Here is a 13311-nt window from a genome sequence, read left to right on the forward strand (position 1 = left end):
GTCAAAAATCTACTAATATAGTTATATTGATAATTCAATAAAACAGATGTTTAAAATTACTTCTCTGTGTAGTACTTATTTATATATGTAGTACAGCTTTAGGTCAAATCCTATATATTTATGGCTTAATGAACAATTTTAATAAAATGTGTCTATTTGTATGGCATTGTCCAGTTACAAGGATTTCCAAACATACCTGTTTGGGGTAAAGTCATTAACACAGACTAGGCTCCTAGTTTAAACTGAATCATATCCTCTGCCACAATCCACTCCTCGTTTTTAATCTTTGTCTTCCTAACTGCTGCTTTACAACATTTATTAGAGTGTGTATATTCATTAAATTCAATTTCTGTCCCCAGAGAATTGTAGTTTTTAAATGTCTTTCTCTTTTTTCCTTTTAACTTCTTTATTTTTGTATTGTCACAGGGTGGTTCTTGGTAATTCTATATTTACTACTTAAGGGAATAGTTAATGTATTGAGAACATTACCTATTTAATATCATTTTGAATAAGAATCATTGCTGTTCTGTCTTTTAGCAGAAAATATAATCACCCAATATATTTTTTGTTTTAGTTGCACATAGTCAATTACAATGCTGAGATACTCGGGACTTTACAGAATATATTATTAATTTGGTGTGATTGATATATTTGATATATTTAAATGCCGAGTAGGACTCAGGTCTTTAAGATGGGAGTTGTAGATCATCTTTAGTATTGATACTGAATGTAATTAAAGGAACTGCTGCCATTTGCGAGATAAGCATTGCGCATCTTAAATGTTATTGGTTAAGAGGTTTGCCATGTATGCTCACTTGACTGAACATGCTGAAACTGTAAAATTTGTACTACACATGAGCAAGAACAGAAATTGTCTTGTGTTATTCGCATTTGCATGTGCAAATACTTTGTTGCAAGTTTCTGGGAAAGACTTTGTTAGTCTCTGTGTAGATCTCAGTTTCCACAGAGGATATACTGTATTTGCAGTGCGCATGCAAAAAATGACCAGCATGGAGCCCTATCCTAATTGGTGCAGCCTTTGTTGCTGCCACAGTCTTTGTATATAATGTTCACACTGTGCATGCCAAATGTTGCTGCTGCCACCTGTAGCCTGCTAGTGAGCTGCCAGTGGGAAGCTATATTTACTATGGACATTGGTGCTTTACCATGTTTTTTTTAAGTCTATTCATATTTATAGAAATGTTTCTATTATTTTAACTGCAGACCAGTATGCAAAACTACAGGAATTTTAAAGCAGCGGTAATACTGGTGCAGATTCTGCAGTTCTTACAGAAGAATGCCTTGTAAATAAAAACTGCTGAAGATGGTGTTAAAGGAGATGTAAACCTTTACAGCTAAACTTATTAGTATCAATCCAGCCCGCTATAATGCTGCATACAATAGGTTGAATTGAAACAAACTGCTACCTTCCAGGAGTATTCATAAAGCAGGCTTATTTGCCATTTTCCTACCACAGCTGCCGTACTTAAAAAGGAGCAGTTCTCCAAGCCCACTTACATCATTTTCAGATGCACGCATCTATTTTCTTCTGGGTGCACCAACTTTGTATTATATATAATATTTGTAATATAATATTTGTAACAGACGCACATGCTTATTCAGATGGATGCACACTCCTGTTTCATAGGCAGTCATCATTTTTGCAGGAATTGCAGCTACAGTATATGACCATAGTGCTTGGTGCCTTCCCTTGTGGGGTTGACTTTAAGGCCACTTTTACTTTGTCTGAGGAGATGAGTCTACTTAGTTGACTGAGCTGGTATGGTTGAATTTGTGGCATATTTGCTGCTGCTAAGAATAGTTGTATAGCTTCATTGTTGGGCTGTGGGGTTGATTTGTCCAAGTGGAAATTATACAGGTAGAGAAGTAGTCTGCAAATTGCTCGGCAATTTCTTAAGGGTAATCTTTACTGCCTTGTCTCTGGTTAATTATTTGTGCTATTGACTGATTAACTTGCTTTTGCTTTAGCATGTTGTCTAATAGCTTTGTTGTACTTTGTATACCTAGCACAGTTCAGTATGAATAATTACCATTCCACTTTGCTGGTTTCTATACACTATATTGGATGTTGAAGATCCTGTAAAAGTATTGTTCTAGTTTGTTTGGTTGTGCCTTGTTTTGAATTTCCAGAGGCTGCAAAAAATACATGATTTTTTTATTAGACACAACAGTGAGTATATGTGTACCACATCCACATTATATAAATACATAAAGTCAATAAGTATAATTAAAACTTTTAGAATATCTCTGAGTGTGTCAAATACACACATGTCTAATACTGATTATCATACAAAATACTGCTTAGCTGGTGAATGTTATTCAGCTATAAAATTCTGCATAAGGTGCATGGTCTCTGTTACATTTGAATCGTTAAATAAATAAATCAAACAAATTTAAAAACAAAATAAAGTGTAAAATAATGTAATTGCATATTATCAATAAATTCATAATGGTATGTAACATGCATGTAACATTTTAAGGCACTTAAACTACAGCGTTGCTTGCCATTTGCCCATCCTTTAATACCTATGCACTCTTTGCTCTCTATCAAATGCCTTTTACTGTGCAAGGCTAAACAGGACCGTAGGGATCTTCCTCCTTTTGGTGATCTTTATGAGCGATAGCATTTTCCTTCTGTTATTTGGACCTTTTCTGCATTTTGTAAAGCCTGCTTGGTCCAAATATATTAATGGGAATATGTGATGATAGTCGATTTGAGCATCTCCTTGAAGCAGCCTCCTTGAATGTCATGGTTAAATAAACTAGTAAGATATGGGATGAGGATGTCCTGGAAACACAATTTACCACGGGTGCCCCCCTGGACTTTTACTTCATAATAAAGGATATTCTCTTGCCATATATATACACATATATTGTTTTGTTCTTTTTTATTTGAACACATTTCTTAAAATTACCATTAGGAACCTGCAATAAGCTTTGCTTTGTTTACCAGTGGTCCTTCCAGATGACAAGAAGGCACATATTCCAATTAGAAGAAAGCAGGTTCCATCTAAATATTATGAAAGAATCTTTTACAGTGAGAGCACTGAAGATGTGAAATTCTCTCCCCAAATCAGTCAAATTGGCTGATACATTAATTAGCTTTAAGAAGGGTTGGATGGCTTTTAAGGAAATTAAGGAATACAGGGTTATGTAAGATAGCTTGGCAGGTTATATATAGAACTTGATGGACGTGTAGTTTTTTAAACCTTACTTGATTGAGCTCACGTGTTTAGCAGCTATTTAACTTTTAAATTCATATTCATTATATTTATCCTGTTAGTGAATTATGATGGGTAGCACAGAGAAACAATGAATGAAACAATATGGAGGAGGAAGAATAAGAGCCATACATATAGAGCACTCAAACCTTCATTAATAAACTAAATATCCAAACTAAAAGGTGTGTGACAGCAGCTGATTCTCAGATATGTACTGATATATAACGTGCAAATACAAAAAATATATGTATAATATAAATAAAATGTATGCATCACTGAAAACATATAGACAGGTGGCCTCTGATGTTAAATAGCTATGTCTGACTTATAAGGACTAACCAGTTTAATATCTTGCTATATAGACAATATAAACCATACATGTGGATAAAAGTGAATGCACTGCAGTGAAATTTACATTCAATGATGCCCATTAAGCAGATGTTTAGTGAAAACAGTCAAAATGATTCCAAGTATTTAGTTACAAATTATACACTATTCCTAGGGGGCACCACAAATAGAATTCAGTACAGGTAATCCAAATTTTAAAAAATGATTTCCTTTTTCTCTTTAATAATAAAACAGTATGTTGTTCTTAATCCTTACTGAAAGCCAGACCAGCTTATTGGGTTTATTTAATGTTTACATGATTTTCTAGTAGACTTAAGGTATGAAGAATTATGGAAAGATCAGTTACACAGAAAACCCCAGATAACAAGCAATCTGGATAATAGGCCCTATATATATATATATATATATATATATATATATATATATATATATATATAGATATATATATAGATATATATATATAGATATAGATATAGTGAATAAAGTACCCCCTCTTGTAAAATATAAGGATATTATAAGTTACCGAGGAGTTTCATGACCATATAAAAACACGAGGCCGAAGGCCGAGTGTTTTTATACAGGTCATGGAACTCCGAGGTTACTTCTAATATCCTCATATTTTACAACTGGGGGTACTTTATTTATTATAATACACAAGTTTCAGTGAGTCATGTGTCAGAAATGACATCAGAACTCACCGTTTATAACTGATGACATCAGAACTCACCGTTTATAAGGATATAATTTACAGGATATTCATGGCTTTTGCGTATTATATAGATATATGCTGTGAAAGGCTTTAGCACACACTTCAAAAGCTACATACCTGGGTGCAATTCAGAAATCAAATATCCAAAGGCAGAAAAAGCTGAAACACACCAGGATTTTCTTCAAAAAGATAAATTATTTAGTTTGATAAAGGCCCCATGCGAGGGCCGAAACATTGATGTAATAAATACTTTATCTTTATAAAGAAAATCCTGGTGTGCTTCAGCTTTTTCTGCCTTTCTATATATATATATATATATATATATATCCCACCAATGTTCATATGCCTGGCTGCACGATAAGGGAATCATATTCAACCATATGCGATATTGGCAGTGGTGACAGTACGCTACATTAAGTATGGAACTTCAGTAACTGTCAGGCAAACACCACAATGATGCAATGGACACTTGTGTTGGTAAAGCTGTAGGGTTATTTTCCTTCATTATTTTTTATTATTTGGAAAGGATAAGGGCAACCCCAGGGAGGGCTGGATTATGAGACATAGTATTTTTTACAGATGACAACACATGAACTATAACTCTCACTCTGATGAATTTACCAGATTAAGTTTGATTTTTGATTTTTGATTTTTTACAGGTGACAACACATGAACTATAACTCTCACTGAATTTACCAGATTATTTTAGATTTTTCACTTTCGATTTTTTAAAGGTTGTTTACGTATATGTGGGTGGGTGATAGTAAATGGCTACACAATAACCACCGTGTGGAGTGGGTTGGAATATCCTTTTAATCCAGCACATTGGTTATTATGGGAATGTTTAACACTGCAGTAATTTTAACATGATGATGATTGTTAATAATATTACATATATGTTTATTTACACATATATTTTGGGGTAATTAAGTAATTATGTACACTATGATATTCTGTGGGACATGATGTGCCGTTTTGTGGAGAAATTACACCAGTGGCAGTACGATAGAAGTATATTGAGGTCCCTTTGAGTGGCAGTACTGACATAAGGATAAATTGATTATGAAATAGATTACAGCAAACATTTTCAATTAGGTTTAGCCTTTCACTTAGGTTGGGATGGGTAGTGACATAACATGAAAGATATAAAGGTATAATAAATGCTGGGGGGGGGCAGTAACGCTGAGTTAGTCTCGAAGCATGACACATTGTAACAGCTTAAATGGAATTGTTACTATTATTAGTTGGGACACAATTAGATACAGATAATATTGCAACATTTATAGCGAAATTGTTTCCCTTTATATTTATGGTAAAAGGTTAGATGTTTATAAAATTCCGTTATATGTGGTTTGGTTTTAACCCTTGCTTATGTTAAGCATCCACAGCATTAGTTGCTGTCTTTTAGATATAGCAATGAGATCATAATGAGCAATAGTGATGGGTGACTTCTCAAAATGGTGAAAATTTGCCAAAATGCAAAGTCTATGGGCGACAAAACATTTTTTTGATGCACAACAATTTTTTACACCCAATAGAGTCGATGGGCGTCATTTTCATGGAGAAACTTGGCAAAAAGTTTCTCTTATCACTAATAATCAGTAAAAAAAAACAAGCCAAAACTGGTATTACAACCAACATATGGTTCCCTCCAACTTACATGTGCAGTTGAGGGGATAATTTATCCACTGCCATTTTAGCTCGTACATAAATGCTCACTGGTGTTACTTCTGTCATCTAATTTCTACTGTACTTAGGGTATAAAAGGAAATGCTTAAGGAAGAGAAACCCAAATGCATTTTACAGTGTGTTGGAAGACTACCCTTAATTCCTACTCTATGGGGCAAATTCACTAAGCGCCAAAAATGCGATAGCGAAGGCTTCGCCACACTTTGCCAGGAATAGTTTTGCCAGGGCTACTCAAATTCACTCAAATCCGAAGTTGTGCCCAGGGAGGCAAAGAGTAGCGAAGTTGTGCTAGCGTTAATTCATCAAGCAAAGCGAAGTTACGATATAGATGCCTAATATGAAGCATAAACTACATTACACTACACAAGGCTGTGAAACATTCATTAAATAAAATAGAGGTCCTATATTGCCCTACACATGTGCCCACTGTATAGTTTAGGTGCCATATGTTAGGAAATGTAGGGGGAAGGAGGGTATCACCCTGAATAATTTAAAAGACACCAGCATTTTTTGGGACTTGGAAAATTTGAAAATCCTCCTATCTACTCTTTTGTACTTTGCCTGGTCTGAGCTGGTGAAGTCAAGTCTGGCGCAAGAGGTTATTATGCCAGCACCTGTTAGTAAATCGGCCCCTATATGTATTACCAAGCGGGTTCCCAATTATCAAAAGCTTCCTAATTATGGATTCCCTGGTAACTTAGAAAACACTGGACTATTAATGGACTAAGTATGGAACATTTTCTATACTGTCAGCTTTCTGAAACTATAATAGGAATGCTAGGTAGCTCTGTTGGTAAAGCTATGGAAAACATGTGCCAGAAAACACTTAGAAATAACTGTCACAGCACAAGATCAAACACAATGCCAGACAAAAGATCTTTACATTTACCTTACTAGACAGAACAAAAGCACTCAGCTCAGCTTATGCAGACAGCAGCAATACAGGACATATATAAAGCTGCCACTTCTCTCCCTTCCATTACACTGAAACTTCAATTCAATCAAAATGGTAAAGGTAAGTCAAAATCATTAACTATTCTAATAGTTTTTAATTACAATCAAGTTTAGACACTTTAGGAGTCACTTGTTTACATCTATATTTGTTATTAATGCTTACAGACACAATATAATTGGTGAAAAAATGTAAACATTTCAAATTTATGTTTAGACTACAATTTGTAATAAGCCCATGCTTACATTACAATAAGTGTATTGGAAGCAACTAATAGCAATACAAATGATTAACATTCACTAAAAAATTAAACAATTTGTAGCAATTCTACATGGCAGCTTTTCTCTGGAAAAGTATAAAACTCCATTGTGCACCCAGAACTGTATCTGTGCCTGTTCTCTCTAACAACAAGTGTGTAGCAGGACTACTATTTTTTCAAATTGCCAGCAATAAAACTGGCATTTCTTTAAAAGCAAAAAACGTATAAATACTGTATCAATTAGAACAGTTTTTTGAAAAAATAATTATTCATTTAATATTTTCTTTCAGATCTTCTTCTACGAGGAAAGGAACTTCCAAGGTCGCCACTATGAGTGCGGCTCAGACTGTTCTGACCTGTCCTCATACTTCAATCGCTGTAACTCCATCAGGGTAGAGGGTGGAAACTGGATCCTCTATGAGCACCCCAGTTACAGGGGACACCAGTATTATCTCTGGCAAGGAGAATACCCAGACTTCCAGAGATGGATGGGCTTCAATGACTCCATTAGGTCTTGTCGCTTTCTTTCCAATGTAAGTTTCGGTTGTAGCCAAGCTAATGTTTGGCGTAAATGAGATGCATCATAATATTTCCGAACGTTCGGCACTGCCAGGCCCTCCTGGTTCCTTCCCGCTAACAGCACCGAACGAGGTAATCTAGCCTTAGTAGATCCCCAGATATAACTAAATATCGTTTTTTGAATCTGGTCTAGAATCGAAGAGGGGATTTAAACTGGAATGGTTTCAAATAGATACAATAGTTTGGGAAGAACAGACATCTTCACCGCAGCTATACGGCCTAGCCACAAGATGTTATATTGTTTCCAATCTGACATATCCGACGTGATCTGTTTCACCACAGGAGTAAAATTTGTTCGGTAAAGTTGGTGATAGTGTGAAAAGGTCTTTTTATTATTTTGTTTTCAATCTTACTTTTTTTAGCACCATGGCCAGTACAAAATGAGAATCTATGAAAGAGGAGATTTCCAAGGGCAGATGATGGAGTTCTTTGATGACTGCCCCAATACTTATGATCGATTCCGTTTCCAGGACATTCACTCCTGCAATGTGTTTGATGGCCATTGGATGTTCTATGAGGAACCCAACTATAGGGGGCGCCAGTACTACCTGAGATCTGGAGAATACAGGAGATATAATGACTGGGGAGCCTCAAGTGCCAGAATTGGCTCATTCAGAAGAGTTCATCACAAATTTTAAATCCAGTCAAAAATGTACTAATACAGTTAAATTGATTATTCAATAAAACAGATGTTTAAAATTACTTCTCTGTGTAGTACTTATTTATATCTATAGTACAGCTTTAGGTCAAATCCTATATTTATGGCTTAATGAACAACTCTGTGTTTATTTGTATGGCATTGTCCAGTTACAAGATTTGCAAACATACCTGTTTGGGGTAAAGTCATTAACACAGACCTGGCTTCCAGTTTAAATTGAATCATAGCCTCTGCCGCAACTCGCTCCTCATTTTTTATCTTTGCCTTCCGGAACTGCTGCTTTACAACATTTATTAGAGTGTGTATATTCATTAAATTCAATTTCTGTCCCCACAGAATTGTGGTTTTTAAATGCCTTTCTCTTTTTTCCTATTAACTTCTTTATTTTTGTATTAAGTCACATAGGGTGGTTCTTGCTACTTCTATATTTACGTCTTAAGGGAATTGTTAATGTATTGATAACATTAACTAATATCATTTTAAATGACAATCATTGCTGTTCTGTGTTTTAGTAGAAAATATAATACCCCAATATATTTTATGTTTTAATTGCACATAGTCAATTACAATGCCGAGATACTCGGTACCTTACAGAATATATTATTAATTTGGGGTGATTGATATATTTGATATATTTAGATGCCGTGTAGGACCCAGGTCTCTAAGATGGGAGTTGTAGATCATCTTTAGTATTGATACTGAATGTAATTAAATGAACTGCTGCCATATGCGAGATAAGCATTGCGCATCTTAACTGTTATTGGTTAAGAGGTTTGCCATGTATGCTCTCTTGACTGAACATGCTGAAACTGTAAACTTTGTACTACACATGAGCCCACCGGGATACCAGGAAAACTCCCGGTGGGCCAAGGTGCCAGTGGGCCCTCTTGCTTCTAACCATTTGGCCTATTTTATGGTCATTCTCTATTTCTTTATGGGAATAAAGAGGCTTAATAATGGAAAAATAGAGTATAGTATGTAGAGAAAAGAGACTAGGAGAATAAAGAGGTTGAGTGAGGAGAGGAGGTAAAATAGTTTGGTGGGCCCTCAAACTAAGGTTTTCTGGTTGGCCCCTGGTATCCCAGTCCGACACTGGTGCAGATTCTGCAGTTCTTTCAGAAGAATGTCTTGACAATAAATACTGCTGAAAAAGGTGTTAAAGGAGATGTAAACATTTATAGCTAAATTTATTAGTATCAATCCAACCCCCTATAATAATGCATACAATAGGTTAAATTGAAACAAAATGCTACCTTACAGGAGTATTCATAAGGCAGGCTTGTTTGCCATTTTCCTACCACAGCTGCCATCCGCAAAATGGAGCAGTTCTCCAAGCCCACTTACATCATTTTCAGATGCACGCATCTATTTGCTTCTGGGTGCACCGACTTTGTATTATATATAATATTTGTAATATAATATTTGTAACAGACACACATGCTTATTCAGATGGATGTACACTCCTGTTTCACAGGCAGTCATCATTTTTGCAGGAATTGCAGCTAAAGTGTGTGACCATAGTGCTTGGTGCCTTCCCTTGTGGGGTTGACCTTAAGGCCACTTTTACTTTGTCTGGGGAGATGAGTCTACTTAGTTGACTGAGCTGGTATGGTTGAATTTGGGGCATATTTGCTGCTGCTATGAATTGTTGTAAAGCTGTATTGGTGGGCTGTGTGGTTGATTTGTCCAAGTGGAAATTATACAGGTAGAGCAGTAGTCTGCAAATTGATTGGCTATTTCATAAGGGTTATTTACTGCCTTGTCTCTGGGTTAATTATTTGTGCTATAGACTGATTAACTTGCTTTTGCTTTAGCATGTTGTCTAATAGCTTTGTTGTACTTTGTATACCTAGCACAGTTCAGTATGCATAATTACCATTCCACTTTGCTGGGTTCTATACATTATATTGGATGTTGAAGATCCTGTAAAAGTATACTTCAAGTTTGTTTGTTTTTGCCTTATTTTGAATTTCCAGAGCCTGCAAAAATACATGTTTTTTTTTACAACAGTGGGTATATGTGTAACATATCCACATTATATAAATACATGAAGTCAATTAAATAATTAAAACTTTTAGAATATTGATAAACTGTCTCTGAGTGTGTCTAATACATGCATGTTTAATACTGATTATCATACATAATACTGCTTAGCTGGTGAATGTTATTCAGCTTTAAAATTCTGCATACAGTGCATGGTCTCTGATACATTTGAATCATTAAATAAATAAATCAAACAAATGGAAAAACAAAATAAAGTGTAAAATAATGTCATTGCATATTATCAATAAATGAATAATGGTATGTAACATGCATGTAACATTTTAAGGCACTTAATATACAGCATTGCATGCCATTTGTCCGTCCTTTAATACCTATGCACTCTATGCTCTCTATCTAATGGCTTTTTTGCGTCAAGGCTAAACAGGACCGTAGGAACCTTCCTCCTTTTGGTGATCGTTATGAGCGATAGCATCTTCCTTCTTTTATCTGGACCTTGTCTGCCTTTTGTAAAGCCTGCTTGGCCCAAATGTATTAATGGGAATATGTGATGATAGTTGCTTTGAGCATCTCCTTGAAGAAGCCTCCTTGAAAGACATGGTTAAATAAACTAGTATGGGATGGGATGGGATGAGGATGTCCTGGAAATACGTGTTACCATGGGTGCCCCCCTGGACTTGTACTTTATCATAAAGGATATTCTCTTGCCATATATATACAGTATATACATATATTGTTTTGTTCTTTTTTGTGTGAACACATTTCTTAAAATTACCATTAGGATCCTGCAATAAGCTTTGCTTTGTTTACCAGTACGTCCTTCAAGATGACAAGAGGGCACCCATCAGGCCCGGACTGGCAATCTGCGGATTCTGGCAAATGCCAGAGGGGCTGCTATAAGGTGCCATAGAAAGTCAGTATTTATTGGGCTGGTAAGAGCTGTTTGGGCTCTGTGCGGCCTGATTGCGCCTCTGTGTACCTCAAATGCCAGGGCCTATTTTAATTCTCAGTCCGGACCTGGCACCCATTCCAATTAGAAGAAAGACGTTTCCATCTAAATATTCAGAAAGAATCTTTTACAGTGAGAGCAGTGAAGATGTGAAATTCTCTCCCTGAATCAGTCATATTGGCTGATACATTAGATAGCTTTAAGAAGGGTTGGATGGCTTTTTAAGAAATTAAGGTTATACAGGGTTATGTAAGATAGTTAGGTAGGTTATATATAGACTTAAAAAGTTATTTACGATGTTATTTACGTGTAAAGAGTACTGCAATTTTTAGGATAGCAGTTCTCTTTCCCAGTCTTTAAAAATATTAATAGATTTTAGGATACATATGATTGAGCTCACATATTTTTAGTAACTATTTAAGTTTTAAATACATATTCATTATATTTATCCTGTTAGTGAATTATGATGGGAAGCACAGAGAAACAATGAATGAAACAATATGGAGGAGGAACAACAAGAGCCATACATATAGAGCACTCAAACCTTCATTAATAAACTAAATATCCAAACTAAAAGGTGTGTGACAGCAGCTGATTCCCAAATATCTACTGATATATAAAGTGCAAATACAAAAATATATGTATAATATAAATAAAATGTATGCATCACTGAAAACATATAGACAGGTGGCCTCTGATGTTAAATAGCTATGTCTGACTCATAAGGACTAACCAGTTTAATAGCATGCTATATTTAGACAATATAAACCATACATGTGGATAAAAGTGAATGCACTGCAGTGAAATTTACATTCAATGATGCCCATTAAGCAGATGTTTAGTGAAAACAGTCAAAATGATTCCAAGTATTTAGTTACAAATTATACACTATTCCTAGGGGGCACCCATATTACAGTGACAAATAGAATTCAGTACATGTATGGGATCAATTATCCTGAAACCCATTATCCAGAAAGCTCCAAATTACAGAAAGGCCATTTCCCATAGCCTCCATTTTATCCAAACAATCCAGATTTTAAAAAATGATTTCGTTTTTCTCTGTAATAATACATTGATCATGATGAGCAATAGTGATGGGTGAATTCTCGAAATGGTAAAAATTTGCTGAAATGCAAAGTCTATGGACGATTTTCATGGAGAAACTTGGCAAAAAGTTGCTCTCATCACTAATAAGCAACTGTTTAAAATGCTCGCAAGTAATCAGTAAAAAAAAAAAAAAGCTAAAACTGGTATTACAGCCAACATATGGATCCTTCCAACTTACATGTGCAGTTGAGGGGATAATTTATCCACTGCCATTTTAGCTCCTAATTAAATGCTCACTGGTGTTACTTCTGTCCACTAATTTCTACTGTACAATAAAAGGAAATGCTTAAGGAAGAGAACCGCAAATGCATTTTATAGTGTGTTGGAAGACTACCCTTATTTCCTACTGTTTATGTATTACCAAGCAGGTTCCCAATGATCAAATGCTTCCTAATTATGGATTCCCTGGTAAGTTAGAAAACACTAGACTATTAATGGTCTAAGTATGGAACATTTTCTATACTGTCAGCTTTCTGAAACTATATAGGAATGCTAGGTAGCTCTTTTGGTAAAGCTATGGAAAACACGTGCCAGAAAACACTGAGAAATAACTGTCACAGAGATCATACACAATGCCAGACAAAAGATCTTTACATTTACCTTACTAGACAGAACAAAAGCACTCAGCTCAGCTTATGCAGACAGCAGCAATACAGGACATATATAAAGGCTGCCACTTCTCTCCCTTCCATTGCACTGAAACTTTCATTCAATCAAAATGGGAAAGGTAAGCCCAAATCATTAACTATTCTAATGGTTTTTAATTACAATCAAGTTTACACACTTTAGGAGTCACTTGTTTACTTCTATATTTGTTA

The 13311-nt window shown here is 35.3% G+C and overlaps 1 protein-coding gene across 1 annotated transcript; it reads left to right on the forward strand.

Annotated features, from left to right (window-relative positions):
- Positions 1–6994: 6994 nt before the first annotated feature.
- Positions 6995–8454, forward strand: LOC121400690 (gamma-crystallin-1-like). The gene is made up of 3 exons (XM_041584460.1): positions 6995–7003; positions 7490–7759; positions 8153–8454. The coding sequence occupies exons 1-3, from the start codon at positions 6995–6997 to the stop codon at positions 8414–8416; spliced, it is 543 nt and encodes a 180-aa protein (XP_041440394.1). The 3' UTR covers positions 8417–8454.
- Positions 8455–13311: the final 4857 nt, after the last annotated feature.

This window comes from Xenopus laevis, chromosome 1L, assembly GCF_017654675.1.
Source record: "Xenopus laevis strain J_2021 chromosome 1L, Xenopus_laevis_v10.1, whole genome shotgun sequence".
NCBI lineage: Eukaryota > Metazoa > Chordata > Amphibia > Anura > Pipidae > Xenopus > Xenopus laevis.